At 39.7% G+C, this 25991-nt stretch overlaps 1 protein-coding gene across 7 annotated transcripts in view; it reads left to right on the top strand.

Annotated features, from left to right (window-relative positions):
• LOC135711711 (uncharacterized) overlaps positions 1-25374 on the top strand; it is a 135272-nt gene extending 109898 nt beyond the window's left edge. For all 7 annotated transcript variants that reach the window (XM_065234670.1, XM_065234676.1, XM_065234672.1 and 4 more), the window contains 4 exons: positions 6319-7013; positions 7085-7283; positions 7353-7453; positions 22277-25374. In XM_065234670.1, the coding sequence (XP_065090742.1) occupies positions 6426-7013; positions 7085-7283; positions 7353-7453; positions 22277-22663 (1275 nt within the window). In that variant the 5' untranslated portion in view covers positions 6319-6425 and the 3' untranslated portion in view covers positions 22664-25374. The remainder of the gene's footprint in view (positions 1-6318; positions 7014-7084; positions 7284-7352; positions 7454-22276) is intronic.
• The last annotated feature ends 617 nt before the right edge of the window (positions 25375-25991 follow it).

Here is a 25991-nt window from a genome sequence, read left to right as displayed (position 1 = left end):
GGGTGTTTCAACACTCCGAAGGGTATAAATAGCGGGAGCTTTCAATTAGAGTCGGATCCTTGCGATAAATGCAAGAGTGGCAACTGTAAAAAAATCGAATACTTCATCATTTCTCAATAGTGATGGAGTAATACGACATGCACTAAACTAAGGACACGGGATATACTACAATAGATCAATTTACTGGTCACAGTAGTGTTAGGTCCCGAACAGAGGAAAAAAAACTTTGATTGCATGATTTTTTTTTACTAATAGTTACCTTACTATTAGATGCAGTACCAGAATATGTCTTAAAGATTTTATTAGTTCTATATAATTCTAATATTACTCTGATACTGATAAGACTTCCAATTACATTCTTGAAATCATTCAACTCCAGCGAATCCAAACACATAAAGCAACCAACGATACAGACAAAACGGTTGCTACGACTACCATGACAAACTCGCTCTGTAACAAAGCTCGATCCGAGTGGTAGAAGGATAATGATATATTGCTTGCCTGCTTTGTTGCAATATACACGGATGAGGACATAGCTTGATATGAATCGGGAAAAGACATAACAAAAAAATTCCCATTCCCACACGTGTATCATCTTCGGCTTTACTTCGTGAAGCAGCTTGCCAACAATTTGCTCGTTTCCTTCTACCGCCCCGAATGAGTAGGGTCGCACGAGCTGCTTGTCATGAAAAAGAACGGTGAAGATTATATCATTATTGTTTTCCACCTCTGACATAGCGTTATTATTCGGTTCGTTGATCGCTTGTTATTTTGTCATTTGGAGATATTTTTGATTCCTTGTTCAACTCACAACACTTGGTAGACCAGTAGGCAATTTTATTTCAAGCTAAAATTCTCCTGGCTGAAGTGAGAATCAAAGCCTAACATTACTTCACATGACCATTACAAATAATTTTATGCCAAAGATTAATTTTATTATATAACTAAAATGAAAGTTTGAAAATGTCATTTTGAAGTCTGAGGAACTTGAAATGATTCTAAATTCTGGAATTTATATTTTTCCTGGGTCCCAGATCATGAAATTTTTTGTTAGTCTGAATTTAATTCATTTACAGAGTTCAATTTCAATCCTGCTAGAATTTCATCATACTTCTATTCTGGATTCCGCTAAACTAATCTTTATAATATACAAACTTTTTCAGTTACATTCTAAGAGTGCTTAGCAATATCTCTTGTAATCTCTTATAAATCGCTATCTGATTCCACAATTCCCTCAAACTGGTAATAATTTCCAAGAATTGGCATAATTTTGTCTCAATTTTTCTCTATAAATTTCCCTTAGAATATTCTTAATAACTTCCTTGGTACGCTCTTCAGAATGACCATCACATTCTTCTCAGACTAATCCTCTTCAGTATACTCTAAGCACTCAAGTACTTTGCCAAAATAGCCTTGAAAGTCTTCCTTGATAAAACCTAATCTCCCTAGAAACATTGGACAGAATTCCATTGAAATTATTCTCACGATTCATATCAGCATTCTCCTTAAGTTTCATCTTAAGAATTGTCTACGATTTCTCTTCCGAATTCTAATTATTTCCTTTCTTCACAAATTCTCCATACAATTGTCATCAGAGTTTGCAAAAGACAATTTAAACCGTCTTCACATCAATCAAAGGTTGCACTGACTGCATACTTACACTTCACTGTAAACTATTTACAGAATTACCTTAAAATTCTGAAATCAAGGGCAATTCAGAATTCTAAAGTATTTCAGACTGCTAAGGTAACTCAATTGGGGCCTCCCTTAGCTCAGACGGTAAGGACGCAGCTACAAAGCAAGACCATGCTGGAGGTGGCTGGGTTCGATTCCCGGTCCGGCCTAGGAATTTTTCGGGTTGGAAAATTTCTCGAGTTCCCTGGGCGTAGAGTTGTGATTGTTCTTGCTACACAATTATACTAATGCAAAAATGGTACCAGGCATCGAAAGCTCTCAATTAATAACTGTGGGAGTGCATCTAGAACACTAAGTTGAGAGCACGTAATAATCTAATTTGCGATAAGCAATAAGCTTGAAATACGACGAAGAAGAAGAAGAAGGTAACTCAATATTCACAGGTACTTTAAAATTCTATTAAAAAATTCTAATTAATTATCCTCAAAAATATCACGAACATAATTCAAAGTCCTGGTGGTTGTCTAGATTCAAAAGCCTTGCTAATTTTCCAAAGCTCAATTTATTGTTTTCAATCCTGAACAGTTTTCGATTTCTCAAAATTCCAAAATTAGGAAAAATCCTCCATATTCAAACATTGATTTTTATAAATTCAGGATTCTAAAAAAAATATAGGCAGTAGTAAGTTTGGTCTTTTATTTTTTGATTAGAGGATCCATTAATTGCAGTTATATTTATAAAGAAGGGGGCGACCCCGGCGTAGTGGTTAACATCCATACCTCTCACGTCAAAGTCACGAGTTCAAATCTCACCCCCGGACAAGTCACGAATGACCCAAGAGTGTTAAAGTGACTATAATAATAAAAAAAAAAAAATATTTATAAAGCAACACATTTTAAAATCTGCAGTTATATTTATAAAGCAACACATGGGAAAATCTGGAACATATATAAAAAATCTGGATATAAACAAGATCTGTCTGTGTATCTGGCTAGACGACTGAAAATCTGGAAAATCTAGATAAATCTGGAATACCGGCAACAATGACTACATCTAAATCGGACGTTACACATGTCAATATGTTCACAAGGAGGATAGTGTAACTGGCGCTTTAAGGGGTTACACCTACCTGCAAGACCGAAAAAAGCGAAAGTTTGGATTTTTTTTTTCTCGAAAACGACGCAACATATTGAAAATCGGTTTTCTGCCGTTTATTGAAAACACATTAAATGGTACATTTATCAGTCGATGCTGTAAAAACGAGGTCCTGGTGCCCCGCACGGCTGCTCCCCGTGGACGATGTTCTAAAAAACGCTTTTTGCGGTGCCAACTGCAGTTTGTGATGTAATCATCTGAAATAAAAAAAACCATGCCAAATCGTTAAGTATGTGTTAAACTAGTCCTTGATCGTTCGGTTTTTTTTTTTTTTTTTTTTTGACAAAATGGCGGCCTTGCAAAGTTGAAGTGCCGATTTTTGATCCTTAAAATTTGTCTTTGATCGGCTGTAAAAAATCGAAATTAAATGATAGACGAAATCCGAACGATCGTGGACTGAACAGAAATCAAAACGAATCGGACGAATCGAATGTATACATTTCGAGAAATTTTTGGCACCGCTTTTGAAAATATGATTCCGAGATAATCGCGTTTAAAGTTTCAAGTTGGGCTTAGTCCACTATAAGTGAATATTTTTGTACGTCGCATAACTTTCACAATTTTCATCGGATCAACTTGATCTTTTGAGGAAATATTCTTGACTTTATATACTTTCGATTAGGACAATAAAAAAAAATCGATTTTTTGAAAGTTTGCAGGTAGGCGTAACCCCTTAAATTTTGGTCTATACCTCACCCTCATTCTTACAATCGCTATTAGAACTGGTACATCGTGAAATAAATCTGGAAACTATCTGAAAGATCAGCCCCGTTGGCATAGCTAATGAGGGTGGTTAAGGCAGTGATGCCACATTTTTTCGAATTTAAATATGCATTCTCGCGTAACATTTGAAAAGGGCATATCTTCGTTGATCGATTCTCTTCATCGACTTTCTCTTCTCTTTGATTTACCACGGCAATATAAACGAATTTCTCGCTAAGCTCGCAGGACAGTTCGACAAAAGATGATGGTAGCTTTATAGTCGCTATATTCATAGTCTGGCGGGCAGAATCTCGGGAACCAATTGAGCTGTCAAATAGCGGAACCAATCGAGCAAATCACGACCAACAACAGAAAAGAGCACATCAGCTATTGCGAACAAAACTTCCGAAACCATCGTGACTTAATGCACGCCTACGTAAACTAACACCATCTTTGGGCTGGGGAAAGTTTCACCTATCCTATGATGCCGGTAATTTGCGTTCGATTGGCGAGAAAACAATAATCAACGTTTTGTTTATAAAACTTGATAGTACGTTTTCAATTGTTGGTCTACAATATATTTAATTGATTCCGCTTTTTGATAGATCGAAATTAGCTTGCGCCTGACTCTGGAAGTCACTTGAGAATTTATTTTATGTAATCCAGTAAATCTCTGCGGAACAAACTTCATAAAAATTCATCCCTAGATTCTCTACGAATTTATATTGATTCTTTCAAGAATTTACTGAAGCTTCCTAATTATTTTTAAAAATTGAGAATTCCCATGAAATGCCATTCAGAATTGCCTTGAAATTCTGCTCAGAATTATCTCTTCTCAGAACGTATTTGGGAAATTCGCGTCAAAATACGTCTCTTTAGAAATCACTTCAAACTACACAGTGCACGACGACTTTCTAGGACAGGAAATTTTTACTATGTTTGAGTTTCTTATGCTCTACTGAGTTGAAGTCTAAAATATAGTTTTGCCATAAAACGTCACGGGTATACGGTACCACTTTCGATAATGAGATTGTACCGCCCTAAACTCCGGCTCTTTGCATGTCAGTCCCATAGCGAAAATAAGCAAGCCGAGAAAATCGCGTTTTAAGTTTGCTTAGTACCATCAACAATCAATACGAAACTAACGATTTTAAATTGGCTCACTACTTGACTAGCCTATTGGTCCCAAGCAAACGATTTTCGCACCCCATTCTAGTTGAAATTCTACTACTACACAATGTTTGTTTTGATTCGCTATGAAAGTTTGACAGATAAAATGAGGGGTTAGTGGATTTTCCTATGTTTCGAGGGGTGAATCGATTAGCTTGGGACCGAAGCGAGTACCAGAGCTGAGCCAAAAAGTTGAACACGTTATTTCGGGACCTTCTAGTCTTAGCAGTAAAGGCGTGTATTAAAACCATTCCCGGGAAATTCACCAACAATCACGTATCACCTTTAAAAATCTGATTTGGTTTCCCGCGAAATTCAGGGAATCCAGAAAGACTTCTAAATAAATGTTGAATACAGTTCCAGGCGAAATCGCAAAAATCTTCTGACGGATGTGGAAAGCAACTTCCGCAAGTAGCCAGTTACAATCCTTGAGAGAACCTATCAGTTTCGAATCCTTGTTGATTTCATATTTGCTTATTTGGATCACAACATAACTCAGACGAAGCACGAATTGACCTACATAAAAGAAGATCATTCAATGTTTTGCATGATTCTGATACAGATCAGTTTTCTTAATCTTATGATAAATCAGGGAGCTGGTTTGCTTTAAATTCCTTTACGTTATAAGAATACATTTTCAAAAACCGCTGCCATACCAGGAATAATACGACGCGCGAAGCGTCAAATACAAACAAAATCTTATTATTAATATTATTCTTTTCATTCAATAACGTTGCAGAGTTGAATAATCCCTATCCACTATCATCTTCCAACGTACACTACTAATCAGTTTAGTACACGACCCTGACAGTCGTTCATATGAACTTGCAATTGACCTGATAGTCACAATCATCATCCCCGATAGCAAAGCGTCCCAGTTAAAACTGTTTGTAAACATTCAAATACAAATGGTCATGGCAACTGTTGGAATAAGAGGCAATTTCGCACTGTTTATAAATATTCGCGACCCTGCAAGACTAAACCGCGTACGGCCGCTGCCGTATGAGCAACAGAGAATGATTGAGCGTGATGCATTCCCATTATTCACTTGTCCGCATCACGACGAGGATGACGACGAGGCAATGATAAATTTATCTCCATCAAGATCAAGATGCATAGACAACGACACGGTCCCAAACGTCTTTGTAATGGTTGTTACCTATGATTCGTTTGATTCGGATGTAAGTCTGCTAAATTGGATTCGGAAATGGGTCTAAAGTGGAACAATTGAAGAACGGCAACTAGCTAAGTCCCGATGCAAACATTGAATACCATCACCTCGCTCCACAGTTTACTCAAATAACCTCCAAACAAATACATTACGACACAAACATACACGCCCACTTAAAAAAAGAAGTTTGAAGTAATCAATCGATAATAATCCAATTTTCCTCGCGAACACTTGATTCCCACAGCTAGCATTAGAGCCTCACGCGAAGCGGGGGGAAATGCAAATTGACTACCTCCCATCGAACATAAATTCTCCGCTCTGAAAACTTTAGTCATTTTTCTTCGGAAAGTTCGTTTGGTTCCCAGACGGAAGGCTCATCACGAATGTGCCATGAAAACTCACTGGTTGATAATCTAATTTAGCACTGTACCTGAAAGAATTTCCACTAACAACGAACTTTATTCTTTCCCCCCTTTGGCTTACAGATTTCCACACATTCCGCAGTATACGACGAAATCCCTAACCACGTTTGCTCAACAATTGATCCAACCGGCACACGCCATCGACCAGCTGCACCACAGCAACTGCAATCATGCAACTGGGTTGGGCGTACGATGGCGTCAATGCTTCCGTACCGCGGAACACCGGTCCAGAATGTGCCAGTTACCTGACGCCCACTCGGAAACTAGTGGAATCGGTGATCGTCGTACCGATATGCTTCATTGCAATCAAACTGGCCATTGGCCGGCTGAAACCGATCACCTTCCGTCGGAACATGCCCTTCATTGCCGCCCCAGCCGCGACTGCACACGGTAGTTCCTTGGGCTTTCGCAGCAGTAGTATTAGTCACCTTGCCAGCAGCAGCAATCACAACCTGCAGCATCACTACCAACGTATCGGCGGAGGTAGCGGCCACCATCTGGAGCCGGATCACCGGGAGCTGCTACTGCACCAAACGCACCACCGCCGATCGTCGTCGGTGGAGTACTGCAGCTGCCATCGGTGCAACAGTGCGGCCCACAATCCCACGGTCACGGTCGAGGGGGAAGCTCCCAGCTGGGCCAAACAGATGCTGCTCATCATGATGACACTGACGCTGGGCGTCGAAATAGGCTTTAAATTTGCAACTAGGACTGTTATCTACATTTTAAATCCTTGTCACATCACCACGCTGATGCAGGTTCGTTCGTACATATTGGGATCGGCTTTCAGCCGTGACAGATTCTAATGGTTGAAACTTTGTCTTTGCAGATCTATCTTCTAGCGTGTAACAAGCCGAAGAAAAGCTCGACGGCGCTGTTCCGGTTGCAGATGAACTACCTGAACGGGCCACTGCTGGCGTTCATGTTCCCGGAAACGGACAGCCGGCAGTTGCCGCTGGAGGCGGCTGCCTACTGGATTCAGCACGCGCTGATGTGTATCATACCGATCTTTCTGCTACGAACTGGGGGTGAGCTGCCAAGATGGTTTTGCGTGATAAATAAGAGGGATCTAAAAAGGGGGGTGTGTTCCGTTTTAGGGGTGTACAATATGGAGGCTATCAACGATTTTTCCTGGAATATCATCGGATACGCAACACTCATCGCGTACCATTATGCCTTGCTGCAGGTTGTTTCCATTGTAAGTATGCTCACGGTCAGCTTTTGGCACGAATGTAGGTACTTCGACCCATCCGTTATAGCAGTGGTCTCCAACCTTTTCTGCATCGAGAGCCACATTGAGATTTCTTAATCAGTCCGTTTTCAATTTTGGATAGTTTCTGGCGACTCGAATAGTTTTGATTTCTATCGAGATCAGTTGCTTGGTTATAATCAGGGGTGTTAATCGTCAACGTCAGCGTTAACGTCTTCAATGGGAATTTGCATTGTATGCACTAATAGCTCCATCGAGGATGATTCGCCAATCTCAAATTATCCTGAGTACCATGCCGTATTATCCTCAATTTTAATCTCGGGAATAACTTTGATACGGCGATTTCGGTGTATTAGAGGAAATAGAAAGTTCTCAGGAATTCTCGTTGGAGATTCTGTGATTTTATCCTCGAAAGTTTTCTGAACTTCTCGTCGGGAATTTTGTGTAGTTCTCATCGGAAGTTCTTTGATTTTTTCGTCGGATGTTCTCAGAACTTCTCTGAACTTCTCCTCGGAACTTTTCTGAACTTCTCCTCGCATATTCACTGAATTTCTTCTCGAAAGCTTTGAACTTCTCCTCGGATACTCTCTGTACTTATCGTCAGAACTTCAGAGAACTTAAATGAAGTTCTGGGAACTTCTCAACGGAAGTTCCCTGAGCTTCTCGTCGGAAGATCTCTGTAAATCTCATCAGCAGTTCTCTGAACTGCTCGTCGGAAGATCTCTTAACTTCTCTTAAGAAGTTCTTTGAACCTCTAGTTGGAAATTCTCATTACTTCTTGTCGAAAGTTCTCTGAACTTTTCGTTGAACTTCCTGGAGCTTTGATTGGAAGGGAAGTTCTCTGAACCTTAGAGATTTTTTTAAGTACTCTGATCTTTTTTTTTCGAAAATTACGCGTTCTGTGAACTGATCGTTGGACTAAGAGCTTCTGTGAACTTCCCTTAAAGTTCAGAGCATTTCACCTGATGTTCAGAGATTTTTGCCTGTAACTCTGAGGATTCCACCTGAACTTCAGATAATTTCATCTAAAGCTCAGATAATTTTGCTTGAAGTTCTGAAAATGCCGCCTGAATTTTAGTGAATTTCACCTGAACTTCAGAGAATTTCTCCTGAACTTCAGAGAACTTCCTTTTAAGATCAGAGATGTTCCCTTAAAGTTATCAGATCATTCATAAATTGCATAGTAACTCTTTAAAGCTCCTTCGGAGTAGTTCTGCAATCTTCATGGAAGTATTGCAAACTTCAAAGAAGTACAACGCACTTCAGAATTAGTGTGTGAATTTCAGAAAAAATATTCGAACGTCACAAAATTTTCTGAGAATATCTCCGAATTTTGCGAAGTTCAAGTCTAGTAATCTTCAAATATCATGTCTAAGGTTGAGGTGACATGTTACTTCACCAGGACAGCGAGCCATCTCACATCCAACACCACGCAGAATAGGCCAGAAATTAAAATCTCTGCACCATACATAGCCTCTCTGAAGTTTACAAGAAATGGGTAAGATTACTCGAAAGATTGTATAACCGCTCTGAAGCAGAGCATACTGCATCAGAACGCATGGGACTTTTCTTGGGGTAGCAGAGCTAAGCAAATTTGGTGAATAATTGGGGAAGCGTGGAATGTACGAGCTATGGCTGAATATGAAGGTGTTTGAAAATACGATGCACCGTTGGTTTGCGACGTTAAATACCTTGGTGACGATGGGTGGTTGTTGGGTGATATCGGTGATGATTGACTTAAGGGTGAGGACTTGTTAGTGACCTAAGGGTGAGTGTTTTGGACAGATTTGCAAATCGCTTGGGCTCGTTGAGAATTACGCAGGTGAGGCGCCATCTGGCAATGCAAGCCTGTTCGATTAAGGGTGGGCTTCGTGGTCGTGTGGTTAGCGACGTCAGTCGTCGTATTGTGAGTACCACGAAGTGAGAGTTCGATTCCCACGCCAGCGAATGGAACTTTTCGCAACCTGATCTACTGGGTTCAGTGTGTTGTCCGTTGCTTCCAAATGGCCTGGGTTCAATCCCAATCGGCACCGTCGGGATTTTCTGAGGCATTAAATCTCCGATCGCGTCTTCCTTAGGATGGAAAGTAAAGCCGTTGATCCCCGGTCCATGTGTTGATGGCTCGATAGGTGCAGGTGTGAAAGCTGCCTTCCTGGCGTCGGTACTCAGTACAAACAACACGATCGACGGAAGATAAATCAAGGGAAAACAATCTCGTGCCCCAAGTCATGATTTAATCAGCGTACGGCTAAAGAAGCGCAGTCACAGTTTCCAGTACCGTTGTCACACATAGAGCAGCTGTAGGAGAGAAAAGTCAAGTCTCCCAGTTATGGCTGCATGCTCTCCTCAATTTTTCTTCTCTTTGTGCACTTTGAGGAGTATGGCGGAAAGTTGAACTTCATAACCAAAGAATAGAAATATGGTTAAGGTAGTTTCTGGAATCTGAGACATTCTGAAATTCAAGATGTCAAATAAGATAGTGGATTTCAATCCAATATGGCTGACCCAGATTGAAGATGGTGGACTTCAGGCAAAGAATGCACACCTGAACCTACGCAATATGGGTATCTACGGAATGCTGTTGAGAAGTAGAAATCCAATATGTCCATCCTACTATGAAGATGGCGACCTCCAGACAATGAATACTTATCTGAACGTGTGCAATTAAGGAATCTACGGAATGCTGTTGACAAGTATAAATTCATAATCGATGTACGCCGCCTTTTGGACATCCAAAATGGTGGACCTATTTTCAAGATGGTGGCCTCCGAGCAGCACATACTCATCTGAACCTATCTGAACCAACTGTATCTACGGAATAGGCTAACGAGTAGAAATTGATAATCGATGTCCGGCTCCAACATGAAATCCAACCGCCATCTTGAATGTGAATCAACCATATTGGTTTTATAAATGGCGGCGGACATCAAGTATCAGCTTCCACTCGTCAAAGCTATTCCGTAGATTCCCATATTCCATAGGTTCAGATAACCCGAGCAAAGTCCAGCAAATCGAAATTGAATTTTGATTGCAACATCAAACTGAAATCATAATTTGATTTCAGTTTTTGCAATTGACAAATTGTATAATAAATTTTGTTTTCATTTTGCTGTCCATTTGCTTTTCAGAAATAAGTTGTTGCAGTTTTGTTTTCAATGCCTTAGCATTGAATACTCGTTTTGTTATATACAGAAAAAATGTATATCAAATTGAGTACATACAGCGACATCAATCATAATGTATGTGAAATGTTTGCGACTCTTTAGGATTCGATCAACCAGGAAGGAGACCTAATGAGTGAATTAAAATAAGATATTGGTAATGGGTTTCTTACAGCTCTTGAAACACCTACGTTGGTGAAGTTTGTGATCTGCATTTAGCCAAATATTTTATATTAACAATATGATTCACTCTTTCGCTTAACTGGCGAACCGAATTTCAGCGATGAAAGTGCCTCTGTGGCCAAAAAGGCTAAAAATGTATTTGTTTATCTTCACGAAGGGTAAACCAATTAAAAATTTGTATAATATTTAAAATGAATGTACTTCAGCATATTATTTTATTTGATGACAAAAGTAACACGTCAGACAAATGTGCATGCCATATACAAAATGTAATTAATGAAAATAATTTGACTTTTGTAATAAGTACTATATTCGCGCCCCTCTATTGTAATTAGATGATTGATGCTGACCTTTTTCAACGCTAGATGGTGCGCAAAGCAATATTTTTCGGGTCACCATGTATGGAAAAGGTATGAATGGACCATATTGTTAATATATTATAATATATTAAGTTTTTCCAATGCACTAACACTACAAAATCATCGCGTGCTGTTAGTTAGCCTGAATTGTAAACCAGACGCAGATGAGGTGTAATGCTGATTTATTCGATTTTGTCTTAATTTGGGCGCAACTTAAAAAAAAACGGAATTTAACTTTTTCATCTGTCGTTGAAAAAAATGCACATTTTAATAATGTTAACTCAGTCAATAGATGCACTTATGATGAACTGTCATAAGATTACTCAAATTAATCATGAAAGTCGTGAATATGTTTCGTCAATGTCAACAGCTAATACAGTTTGTTGAAGATTATGGCAACATTTGCTGTACAAACTTATTAATAACATACATACATATGCACTGAAATCGGTTTTCCCAAATGTGAGAATTATTCTCAGGATATTTAATGCAATGATGACCACCAACTGTTTAGAATAGCAGTCAGTTTCTAAATTAAAATTAGTAAAACCTCATTTGAGGGACGCTATGAACCAAACCTAATTTAATATTTATTACAAAAAATTTGCTTCAACACTTGTGTTAACAAACTCGAAGGCATGACAAGTCGATTTCGGATTTAGTTAAGTAAGATTGAATGTATGTTAGAATAAAATCAGGTTGAAAGAAAAGTGCATACGAAGAAGGTTTATTTTTATTTCATGGAAGGTAGAATTTAGAAATTGAAAACAAATAGGGGGCCCCACCATAAAAACAGACCCAAGCCCCCAAGGGTAGTAAAGATGGCCCTGATAGACACCTCAAACGACCTGTTGTTGTAGATCAATTTATAGGTGATGCGTAGTCATCTTTCTACTTCAAAGTTATTCAAAAAATCATGAAATTTCCGAAGACTCCTCTAACGCCCTGTTGATGCAGATCAACCTCCCAAAATTTTAATATGAGATTTACAGTTATCCTGCGACTTCAAAGCTATAAAAAACATCAAGTTTCTTTAGACACCTCAACGCCCTGCTATTGCCGATCAAACTTTCATTATTTTGGGAGGAGATCTGTAGTCAACCTTAACGCCATCCTGCTATTTCAAAGACAGACATAAAATCATCAAATTTATAAAGACACCTTACATGCCTTGTTGTTCCAGTTCAAGATTCCAAAATATTCAAAGGTGATCAATAGTCACTTAGAACCATCTTCTGAAAGTTTCTATAGATACCCTAAATGCCCTGCTGTAGCAAATAAACCTCCAACAAATTTGGGAGAAGATGTGGAGTCATCCTTAACGATCTTCTGCTACTTCGAAGCCATCCAAAAAATGATAAAGTTTCTAAAGAAACCGCAAACGCCCTGTTGTTGCAGTTCAACCTCCCGAACATTTCCAGGGTAACCACTAAATTTTCATTTTGAAATTCCCAATTTTTTTTCCCGGCTTTCCCGGATTTCCCGGTTCAAAGATAATAAATTGCCGATTATTATGCCATGGAAAAAAGACAAAGCAATTTCTTAAATTTGGTTTCTCATGGTTTTAGAAATATACCGGATCTAAATAAGTAAAAGTTCTAATGTGCACTTAATAACGCTGACAAATTTGCTATCTGTGTGTATACAATCCGCAAGGAAATGCGTATTCGATGAAAAACATGCAAAAATCCTGATGAATGTGTAATACTAGTCGAGTATTAGTACAAGACACTGAAGAAGTCTGCACATTGTAGACGAAATACGCGTATCTGTCAAGGATAAGCAAATAAGGTAGTGGAATTAAATGGAAATTACTAATCTTTCTCTCTCTCCCTTCAAACATGCAAGAGTTATATCTGTTTATCGGTGGTATACTCTTCAGAATATCCTTAGTAGTCTTCTTGCACTGATATTGAAATTCTCCGGAAAATTTCCTTGAAAACAAACTCCCTTGGAATTATTGCAGCCCCCAGAATACAGACAACGTTATTGATGAATCTACGCGAAACTGCACCAGTGCATGCGACACCTAGGTTTGAAATCCAAAACCTCAAAAGTGATGATGTACTAAAAAATATTCCATACGATTTGACAGGTAGCAAAACGTAATTTTCATTTTCTCATCATTTCCATCTGCTGGTCGACCGTAACGTAGATTCATCAATATATGTTTCGCGAATGTACCGTAAGATTTGATATAGAGTCACAAATTGTAGAAATATTTTTAAAAATCAAACATTACTTGTTGCTTCCAAACTAGGCCTACGGATTCTAATTTCGTCCTAACGCATTGAAATACCATTGGATTCACTTCCCAACTAACATTGCAATCTTCATCAAGGTTTTAAAGCATCCCAGCAAACCATAAATCGTAAAAGAATGTTCAAATCAAGTCGTATATACAGGCATATTAAATTAGGATTGCATATAACACCAGCTAGTATTGTATCAAGTTGTAAAAAGATTTTATTGGGTAAATGTCGGCTTCGGCACCCATTGACTGTTTTCGGCAACCAAAATTTGGACGTTGATTTCACATTTTTTTTTTCCCATCAACACACTTCCCTCAATGTATCCAAACGATTCTTAGTCTTTCAGCTTCAATCTGATTATATTTGTACGACCAAGCAATCCTGTTATGCCAGATTTTTCTTCAAATGAAGCATACGCACTACAAAATGGGGCTGATTTTGAGTTGCCGATAATAGAACAGCTGGTTAACACGCAATTCTAATGGGAAGGTTGCCGAAGAAAAAGAGGCTGCCGACAATAGTCACACTCACCTGCGAAGTTTGGAGCGTTGTAAAATCGCGAAACAATTTTGAGGAATTCTGTCGATTGTAATGGAGAGAGAAGCAACCAGCTAATGAATGTAAACAAATAGACACGTCATATATGTTCGTGACGCTGCACAGTGGCACGAATATGAATAAAGACGGTCAAAAATATTTTCTACCCTTTTTCGACGTTTTAGAGACTGGCTGTCTTGGGATAAGTTGCTCAAAATTATATCTCTCATCTTTTGAAATACACACCTGAATAATCTTTAAGCTAGTATTACACATCCAAATTCTAACTTTTTCCAGTTACGAGATAATGGTTCCATGTCTTGGACAAAGTTGCAGAGCAGTTGATTTCATGAACATTTGCTAAAGACACCAAATTTCTACATCATAACTCTGTAGAGCTATAATAGATTTTCTTTTAAGACTACCTTAATATTGGTTTTTTGAGTTAATTAGTGCTTTTTTTCAAATTTGATCAATTTATCATGTTCTAAAAAATTGTTGGCATCATTAAAATATACAACATTGCTGAATACACCAATGCTTTTCATTGGCATCAATGTGATATACAGCCCATCAAGCGTTTTTGTGACGTCATATTCAACGGCTCGAAAAGAGGGTGGGCGGGCCTTGGCGGGGTCTAAAACTGGTTGTATTTTAAAGATTACCTTATAAAATAGTACTTCTGAAAATTTCAGCGTTGGGTACTGAGGGGTACCTAGTCAAATCTCGATTCGAAAATGTCAATATTATATACAGCCCATCGGACGGTTTTGTGACGCCATATTGAACGGCCCGAAAAGATGGGAGGCGGCCCCTGGCAGGGATTAAAACCGATTGAATATCGAAGATTACATTATAAAATAGTGCTCCTGAAAAGTTCAGCGTTGGGTATTGAGTTATGAATCAATGATTTTAACCTACACGTGTTTGAACTTGCAAATTATTTATATTATTAAGCTTTATCTGGAGATGTATTTAATGGGTTTGTTCTTAATTTGTTTGATCTTCAGTGTACCTACATTGATATGTACATTCATTGCAATATTGATACTCATATGTTGATAGTTGCAAATATTATAATGCAAGCTAATAATATTGGTATATTCCTTGCCCTTTATTATATACAATATGGACTAAAATATTCGCAATACCTATCGGTATAACTTTCAAGAAAACTATATTAAATGATAAAATTCTGACTACGGTTCTAAAGGGTTCCAACTTTGGACCTACCCACCCCACCCTCTTTTCAGAACATGGAACGTGACTTCACAACAGATGTTTGAAATTTCCGCGTGCACATCGCTGAACGCTGCTGCAGATGACTATTTTGTGCTTGACGTTTTGGCGATAGCAAAGAGCGATAGGGTTTATTTAATTATCTAGGTGTGATTTTTTTCACGAACAACTTGTATTGAAGTTGTGGTTCAAAATGAATTCATTCAATCTTTGTCGGATGGAATTGTTCAAAGTGTGGGCAGAGAAGATTCACGGAAACCGTCATGTCAAATATTATCGAAGATAGACAGGTAAGGAGTAATTAAAACATATTTTTTCAATATTGGCATACTCAAAATATCAAAGTTCAGAATATACAGTTGATGAACAAACCCATTGATTATATTTCAAGATAATGCATTTTTTATATAGTTGTAAATTTTATCATGAGTAAGTAGCACACTCGTAGCACACATTGGTTTATAACTTGTACTAAATATATATAAACGAGATTTGACTAGGTACCCCTCGGTACCCAACGCTCAAATTTTCAGGAGTACTATTTTATAAGGTGATCTTCCAAATACAATCAGTTTTCGACTACATCAGGGCCCGCCAACCCTATTTTCGAGCCATTGAATATGACGTCACAAAAACGCATGATGGGGTACATATAACATTGACTATTTCGACTCGAGATTTGACTAGATACCCCTGGAAACCCAGCACTGAACTTTTCAGGAGTACTATTTTATTATGTAATCTTCGAAATTCAATCGGTTTTAAACCCTGCCAGGGGCCGCCTCCCATCTTTTCGGGCCGTTCAATATGGCGTCACAAAACCGTCCGATGGGCTGTATATAATATTGACATTTTCGAATCGAGTTTTGACTAGGTACCCCTCAGTACCCAACGCTAAAATTTTCAGAAGTACTATTTTATAAGGTAATCTTCAAAATACAACCAGTTTTAGACCCCGCCAGGGCCCGCCCACCCTCTTTTCGAGCCGTTGAATATGACGTCACAAAAACGCTTGATGGGCTGTATATCACATAGATGTCAATGAAAAGCATTGGTGTATTCATCAAAGTTGTATATTTTAATGATGCCAACAATTTTTTAGAACATGATAAATTGATCAAATTTGAAAAAAGCACTAATTAACTCAAAAAACCAATATTAAGGTAGTCTTAAAAGAAAATCTATTATAGCTCTACAGAGTTATGATGTAGAAATTTGGTGTCTTTAGCAAATGTTCATGAAATCAACTGCTCTGCAACTTTGTCCAAGACATGGAACCATTATCTCGTAACTGGAAAAAGTTAGAATTTGGATGTGTAATACTAGCTTAAAGATTATTCAGGTGTGTATTTCAAAAGATGCGAGATATAATTTTGAGCAACTTATCCCAAGACAGCCAGTCTCTAAAACGTCGAAAAAGGGTAGAAAATATTTTTGACCGTCTTTATTCATATTCGTGCCACTGTGCGCTGAGAAAATGCTAATAGAAGAGCGGACGCTGGATAGATTGACGAGAATACGTAAATTTCCCTATAACGAATATTTATGATGGAAATGAAACTTTTTTTCCCTAGTTGCTTAAAACACCGTATTTTTCCATACGAAATCATATTGCGAGAAAGTTGATGAACATTGCATATAGATACACATGAAGTTAGTTTATCTTGCATATCTGTCTGTTTTTATTCCTTTGATTGTGGAATCACTGGAATTATACTGTGGAATTACTGCTACTACAAGCAATTTATTGCCTCCGAGAGGCATCGAGCCTGCACTTAACACTAGTTACACTCAATTTTGAACTCACTAAACCCTATACAATAAATTTTCTATTACAAAACAATTCCACAAAACGTAAGCAATAACATTGAAAGATACAAAAACACATTCACCACTGCACTGTAGTGGTGCACGAACAGCGACGGTTGCTCTTCTATTGCAGGTCAGAGCGCTATCATATTGTCGTTTTCCATATTTAAATTGCGATAGCGCCCGGCGCCGATGGTGCTATCTAGCAGTCTATAATAAAAAAAAATGCAAAGAAAATAGAAAGATCGTAAATACCGAGGGGGTGACTCTATCTACGATGCAGGAAGATGTTGGTTAGCTGCACGCACGCTAAGTAAATAGAAAGAAGATTGATTACGATTCTAAAGATTTCCTGCAAAAATATGATGCAAGATGCAAGTAGATGCGAGAAATAAAGAAGATTTTTCGTAGATTGATTCGCTAGTGTGAGATTTTTGCCCCCCTCGGTAAATACATGAGTTCAAATCAGGGTTTTAACCGATAACGGTCGATAACGACTACGTTAACGTCTGCATTGAAAATGTACCATTCCAGACATTAACACTAACGTTAATGTTGGGGCAATGATCTGGAGCTCAAGTAAACTAGACTGTTTGGAGCAAAATCGATTTTTTAAATCGATAATCTAAATTAGTTCTAAAAAAAACTACACATAGTCAAAATGGCTCTCATGTTGGCCTATGGATCAAAGATTGGGCCCATGGCTAAAAATCTGCTATTTATCAATTTTATCTAGATGAACGCGTCATTGAGACAGTACTAATGGCTATTTTTGGTCGCTATTGAAAATTTAGTCGATTTCTGGATTTATGTATGGACCCAAATTAGGGGCATTTAGACCGATATTACGTCCATTTCCCCTATTTCAAAGTAGAAGAAATTTCAATAAAAACAAACTATTCGGGATGCAAAACATTTAAAATCTGTGACCCTACCAAAATTTTCTTCAGTTTACTTCTTTTGGTACGCACTGTTCATTGCCTACAGGTCGGTCAGTGCCTTTGTCGTCGTTGGAAGCAACAATTTCGGTATGGTCGAAATAAAACACACCTTGTGTTTTACCTATCCAAATGGAAGTGCGAAGCTCACCTTGCGATGCAAATTTCGTAAAATCACTGTACTTGAATCCCATTAACATACACGCCACGTACCGGATAGCGCAGGAGAAGGCGATTTCCTTATTCTTATTCTTTTTTCTTCTTATTATTATTCTTCTTCTTCTTCTTCTTCTTCTTCTTCTTCTTCTTCGCAGTTCAAGCTTATTGCTTATCGCAAATTACTTACTTACTTAAGGGTCCTGTGCACCACCAGCGGTGCAAAGGGCCAACGTGAAAGACTTCCATCCTGGGCGGCTGCTCGCTTTTGCCTTGACCTGGGCCCAGGTCAGATTTCTATCGACTTGCTTAATTTCCTTATTGAGGCTCCGCCGCCATGAGCCCCTGGGTCTGCCTCTGCTGCGATGTCCTGCTGGATTCCAATCCAGCGCTTGCTTGCAGATTTCGTTTCCGCCCCGTCGAAGTGTGTGGCCGACCCACCTCCACTTTCGCTCTCGAATTTCTGTTGCTATCGGCTTCTGATGACATCAACGATGGAGCTCGGCATTCGAGATCCAGTTGTGAGGCCACCAGGCACGAATTATATACCGCAGGCATCGGTTGATGAAGACCTGCAGCTTTTGAGTGTTCTCCGCTGATACACACCACGTCTCGCTGGCGTATAACAACACAGATTTCACGTTCGAGTTGAAAATTCGGATTTTGGTGCGTTGACTTATCTGGTTGGATCTCCATACGTTTCGTAAACTCGCAAAGGCAGCCTTCTTGATTCGTGCACCTATGTCGCTCTTGGTCCCGCCGTCCGACGCTATTTGGCTGCCAAGATAGTGGAAACTTTCGACCTTCTCCACTGCTTGCCCCGCTACCGTAAAGTTGGAAGGGTTGCCCGTGTTGATATCCAACGATTTGGTCTTGTTGACGTTGATGGTGAGACCCGCCGCAGAGGAGCGTTCGGCTAGGTCATTGAGCTTACTCTGCATATCAGAGCGCCGTTGTGCTAGTAGAGCAACATCATCAGCCAAATCGAAGTCGTTGAAAGGCTCCATGGTGATAGGCTGCCAAAGCAGCCCACGGTTCGGTACACGGTCAATTGCACCTACCATGATCTCGTCGATTACGATGAGAAACAGTAGCGGTGATAGTATACATCCTTGTCTCACACCAGCGACTACCCGGATAGGGTCGGACAAGGCTCCGTTATGCAGAACTCTGCACGTGAAAGCCTCATACTGCGCTTCGATGAGGTTGACGATTTTATCCGGGACTCCCTTGCATCTCAGGGCGCCCCACAGATTCTCGTGATTGAGACGGTCGAAAGCTTTTTCGTAGTCAATGAATACCAAATAAAGAGACTCTTGGAACTCATTGACGTGCTCCAGGATGATGCGGAGCGTGACAATATGGTCCACACAAGATCTTCCGGCACGGAATCCTGCCTGCTGCCGTCGGAGAGTCGCGTCGATCTTCTCCTGTATCCGATTCAGGATAACTTTGCACAGAACTTTGAGAACAATACACAGTCAGATCCCCCTTCTTTGGGACCTTCACTAAGATGCCCTGCATCCAGTCGGCCGGAAAAGTCGCGGTGTCCCAGATATTACAGAATAGTTGATGCAACATTTGTGCGGATAGCATGGGGTCAGCTTTGAGCATCTCTGCTGATATGCGATCGACCCCTGGAGCTTTGTTGGATTTCATGCTTCGGATAGCTGCTTCAATCTCCTGCAGTGATGGGGCCTCGGAATTGACGCGAGTGATGCGCCGCACCCTAGGCGGATCATGCCGAGATGTTGATGGCTGGTTGGCCGTCGAAACTTGAAGAAGTTGTTCGAAGTGCTCAAACCAGCGTTTCAGCTGGTCAGTGGGGTCGGTAAGCAATTGTCCAGTCGTGTCCTTCACTGGCATCCTCGGGTTCATCCTTGCTCCATTCAGGCGTCGTGAGATATCGTAGAGGAGGCGTATATCGCCAGTGTTTGCGGCTTTCTGCAAGAGCGCTTGACTTCCTTCTCTAGAGCCGAGTACCGTTGACGGGCTTCGTTCTTGGCTCCTCTGGTTCTCGCCCGCTCTATCGTGGCTTTTGCTTCTCTACGCTCCTCAATCTTCCGCCAGGTTTCATCTGTGATCCACTCTTTCCTCTGGGTGCGCAGCTCACCCAAGTTGTTCTCGCTTGTTTCTATAAAGGCATTCTTGATGGCCGTCCATTGTTCTTCTACGCTGCCACCTTCTGGAACGTCCGCAGCTCGAGTCTCAAGTTCATGAACAAAAGACCTTTTTACCGCTGGATCTTCAAGTCGGCGTGTGTTGAACCGCCGCCCGAGTCTCTCCTCCCGTCGCTGGATCCGCGCCATGCGTAGGCGGATTTCACCGATTAGAAGGTGATGGTCAGACGCGATGTCGGCGCTGCGTTTATTCCGGACATCAAGAAGGCTCCGTCTCCATTTTATGGCAAATTAGCTTATTGCGTGCTCTTCACTTAGTGTTCTAGGTGCACTTCCACAGTTATTGATTGAGAGCTTTTGATGCCTGCCTAACAAACAATTTTAACTGTAGACTAACTGATCTAGGTAAAAATTTATTGTATAAGCTAATCTTTGGCTGTATAAGCTAACCTGCAGCTAAAATTATTAGTTGGGTGTACCATTTTTGCATTAGTATAATTGTATGGCAAGTACAATCATACTCTATGTCCAGAGAAGTCAAGAATGCCCTTATGCAGAACCCCGAGCAATTAACCATCCATTATACACATGGAAAGGCAGTGAAGGTACAGATGTCGTCAAGAAGGAATTCCCAGTTGACTTGAGCCTCGACATATACACAAGTGTGTGGAGGGTATATATTAGACTGAAGCAAAATTTGAAATTTTGCTCCATAGTTTACCCCTATAGTTAAACCTGGTTCTACGGCTTAAGCGAAGGTGAAGCACTTTTTTTAAGACACAGAATCTGAAATTATTTTTCAAGGGGCGGCAAGATCTTGGCAATTTTGCTTGGTCAAGAATCTCGAAAATTTCTTGGAAATCTTGAAATTATATTCAACTATGAATGCATCTAAATGTACATACTTTATCCATCAAGTATGATAATTGGGGTGTTACCGTGCTCTAGCATCATCCTCAGCTATCCCATCGACAGATCGACTATTCCTTTGCTACGAACCCAAAAGTACAAATCATCTTGCAATATGGTCACATTGTTGTCATCAAACAAGCGTTCCACCACTTTGTAGTCACCCGCGGGAAAAAGGCTTGGCACCGAATCTTCCGTTATCGTAAAGTTATTAATGAAGACCTCAGCCTGAAGATGAAGAAGCAAACATGACTCGATGTTATCATGCCTAGACGGAGCGTTAATCAACTTACCGCTGGCCACGGGCAAGGTATTTTATAGGGCATGAAATCGACTAGCTGTTGGAACATGAATCCTCCAAATTTATCATCACCCTTAATGCCAGTTGTTAAAATCGATTTTGCCACTTTACATGCATCGATTTCCATATCTATCAGCAACGGTCGATAGTTGCCACTAAATCTGTAGTACATCGTCAAGTGTAAAAATGCGAATTCGATGGGTTTGCGGATAGTACAACGCTTCATAACTACTGGTGCCGTGTTTCGGTTCAACTGTATACGGCACTGATGGAGCAAGGTGTATGGCGTAGGATAACCCTTACATTCTATTTTTGATACTCGTAGGATAAAGGGCTTTTTTGCGTTTGAATAAGGATTCAACGACGAATTATTCAGGACGCAGAAAACAGCCACTGCTTGTATGGAAATAGCGATGAGATACTTTTCACTTTTTGCACTCATTGCACTGGACTGGTGCTAGTAGTAACTGGGTAGACCTATGGACACCGATTCTCGCGATACTCGTTTGGCGACAAAGAAGTGGTTCAACTGAATGATAAACTTCAAATAGCCAATAGTTGTCGTCCGCTTACCGAATTATACAGCTAATTTAATTGATATTTAAATGTCAATTAAACTCAACGATGATGCATCAAAATTAATCAGTGGTATGCCTATAAAGTGCGACAAACGATGCGTATCATTTGTCATGCTTAAATATCAAGTCAGGAAATTTGGTGGATCTAGAACAGTGCACTCATGACCATGCTGCTAAAGTCTATCGTGTTTTACAACTTTCGTGGCCTCTACTGGATAAGTCTCTTTCAGAATAACATGAGATAATTAAATAGTTTCCTCTTCTTCCAGCCCTCACAGGTCAACCTGAACCACATGCTCTGCCCGGCCCTCAAGGACCCCTTCGAGGGTCCCAACTACCGCGCCATGGCCGTTGTCCACGAGGCCATCCTGTGCACCCTGCTTTGCAAGTTGGTAACCTTCCTGTTCAGCCCTCTTCCACCGGCCATCGTCACCAATCCACCGTTCATCAAAAATGGTGGCTCCGCTTCGGCGGAACCCTCACTGGCGCCCACCCCATCACCTTTAGCTACCACGTCTGCTCCTCCAGGTGTCGCTTCACATCACTACATCTCCCGGTCATCTTCGCGACCTTCGTCCCGATCGTCATCCCCGGCAAAATCCGTATCCATGCTGCAGGAAAACAACATCATCATCAAGACCAGCAAGATTGACTAGTGGCCGTCGACTATGGTGGCCTGTGGTGAGATTGAACTGGGAACTGAGCGGTGATCAGCGGTAGCTGAATGCAACGCCAGAAGGAGCCCCTGTGTAGATATTACATTTTACTCACATGAATTTGATCTCCGGTCAACTCCGGAAACCGATGATACTCCCCGAAAGTTTGCTTTGAAACAGGTCCAAGACCAACTACACATCAACGGCATCATCATTCAACATGTTGTGAATTTTTAGATTAAACTCCTAACACTAATCCTATCAAAGTTTTTCCCTTTTCATCTTTCTTATGTATGTGACAGCTGTCAGATACGCAAACACAAACAAAAGCTTCAAAATGATACCCAAAATATTCAAGCAAAAGTGCGAACATAATTTAAGAGCGAGCGAACGGAAGAGCGAACCTTGTTGATTGCCTTTTAATTGTATGAAATTGACAACACAAATAAACAAAAACAATTGATCAGAGTAAAAACAAAATAAGTAGTATTAAATTAGTTTTTAAATAATTCACGAATGACAGAAGTGGTGAGGAACAGGGTTATGAATAAATCAATGCATAACCTCAAATTTACAGGCATCAGCTGAGGGCTTTGTTTACAAACAAACAAACAAATAAGCAAGTCTAGATAAACATTTCAAAATGTCCTATCTTCTTTTATCGATTCTCTTTTGCTAACCCAGGGTATGTAAACAGATTTTGATGTTACTTTGGCAACATAGTTTGATAAAGGAGAATCTCATCTAGCGTCCAGAAGTCAAACATAGCAGTGAATGATTTTGCAACTGAGTTGTTGACGAAAGCGAAAGTCGATGAAGAGAATCGCTCAAAGCAGATAGGACCCTTTGAAATGTTCATCTAGATGTGATGGGGTTATTGCACAGCTTTGATTCAAATTTCCCAAACAGTACATCAAAAGATTATAGGTCAAATCGATTGGAAAACACAGTCAGTGAAATCGTCGAAGGCGGGTTCGTGCAATAAAGGAAAATAAAAAAAAAGAAACAAAAACTGTGTTTTGTGATATCAATCATTACCTTTCTGCGCTAGCGTATGGCGGTAGGAAAATAGCATTTTTACTCTTAATTCTTGACAGTAGGTTCTGTTTGCTGATACACCAACACACTGCGCAGCATTTGTGATAGCTTTAAGAATAATATCCAAGACGTTTATCAGTCACTCACCCTCTCGGCGGAGTGAAATGAAGGAAAGAAATTTTATTGGCTTGTAAATTGCAAGCAAAAAGTTAAATTTACGAAGCACTAAAAGTGTGAACGGAACATGCGTATTGAAAAAGTGTTACCACTGATTTTAATCTGAATATTCAATCATTTATTACTACCCCCCCCTCTCTCTCTCTCTCTCTATACATATAAATAATTCAAACATTTTTAAAAGAAATCTACTTCTGAAGACATTAAAGGACAATACCTTTACAATCCGTCATTTCTCGTGTTATGTTGCTGCGTTACTGAAGGATTAAGTAGATATTGTAACAGTAGACGAACATTAGGCAAACAAGAAGCTAGGAGGAGCAAACCTTTCCAAAGCAAGTACACGGAAAACATTTTTTACGAAGAGTGAGAGTAGAGCAAACCCACACATTTATTTAGCGAAAGGTAACATAACCTAAAATTAAGACTAGCACGTCAACTACGTACGGTAGGCAATGTTTGAAACATTTTTATCTTTCTCGATGAAGCGTCGTTAAACTCAACTCAGCTATTAGTTAGATTAGTTCACATTTTAATCAACACGGAAATAAAGTGACGGCATGCAATGCAGTACGGTATAATCAAGCAACGGCATCAAAGTACGATGCGAGTTTTTCAAACATTAATTTTCAACAACGTACTTCTGCTTTCAACTCCTTTTCCACGAACAACGACTGCACCGGAAGAAGAAACCGAGCATAACACACTAAATTGAAACCATTCAGAAAACGGAACCACGGACAAAACGATCAATTCAGTGTGCCTTCGAGTGAGAACTAGAACAAGTGAAATCTGTAAAAAACGAAATGCTTAAATTACTTTCGGGTGGAAGCCAAGCTTTCTAAGCTGATCTTTTTGTATCTATTGTACGTGATAGTTTAATTTCCCGTTACTCTTGCTTCCCAAAAAGAAACCGTTTCACGCGATTTGGAGAGGACGAACCAAACACACACAAACGCACGGTACAACCGTCACGTAACTGGAACTAAGTCAATATGCAATAATTTGTCGCCTATAGGTATGCAAAGAAAATCTTGAAAGCAAGAAACTTATGATTAGACCATGACTCGCGGAGTCACGGAGTATTAGCTTGTGGATAAAGACAAAATTATTCGCGATTTCCACTAGGAAACGAATTGAACTGTTTGGATTTACCGTCTGAAAGAAAATTAAAAAAAAACCGGAAGAATGAAAGTGAAATATATCTACGACATGACACCATTCCCCTCCCCACAGTTCGAACTAATTACTTTAACTTATGAAAACAGAAATCAATTCTGAAGACAAAATAAAATAATGAAAATTAAGATAGCAAAAAAAAAGCAACAGGCTATTGAGAGACCCCTCGGCAGAAGTGGAACGTGAGGGTGTCTGAAAGCAAGAAAAAAAAACAAAGAACTAGTGATAATAAAACGTTACTGAGAAAGAACCGGTGTCGTTTGATTTGATTGGATCAAGAAGAAACCTGTCCCAAACATTCACTATTATTTGAAGTCCTCAAAAACTTCCGTAGAAGTCCTTGCTCGTGGAGTCATTTGGCCACTTCGTATTCTCTAAACGTGTTCTGAAAGTACTCTGGACGTGAGTTGAAGATTGTCTAAACTTTGAGATTCCTCTGTAACCATTGGAGCTCATCGACCTAAATTTCAACTATATCAGAGCTGGTAGCGAGTTACTTTTTAGTGACTTGGTCACTTGTTTCAAGTCAGTCACTAAAAAGTCTCCTTTTTTTAGGACAAGTCACTAAAGATTTTGGTTTTAATTTTTATTAACGAGATTTTAAGTCATATGCTAGTTCATCTCAGTCAGAAGGAAAGCCTCATAAGAGGTCCCTAAACAGAGTTTTTTGGCATTGCAGTGTTTAATCTTGACGGGAAACCAATTCCGTTTGGTTAGAATAGTGTAGAATGCGTAATTAATAATTATAAAATAAAACTTGAAACTTAACAGAAAAATATTCTAAGCACACGTAATTTCTAGCATAGTGAGATCCGAATACGTTTCGAACAAGACAGACAACAATAACAGGAAACAAGCTGTGATGCTAGATACTGAAGTATAGCTTCGCGATCTTCAGAAAGTCCTATACCGCAGCCTGGGTGGTCACGCAGCT

This window comes from Ochlerotatus camptorhynchus, unplaced genomic scaffold (genome assembly GCF_037179485.1).
Source record: "Ochlerotatus camptorhynchus isolate MF236.1 unplaced genomic scaffold, CSIRO-AGI_Acam_v1.1 ptg000434l, whole genome shotgun sequence".
Classification (NCBI taxonomy): Eukaryota; Metazoa; Arthropoda; class Insecta; order Diptera; family Culicidae; genus Ochlerotatus; species Ochlerotatus camptorhynchus.
This window is presented reverse-complemented; position numbering and strand designations above follow the sequence as displayed.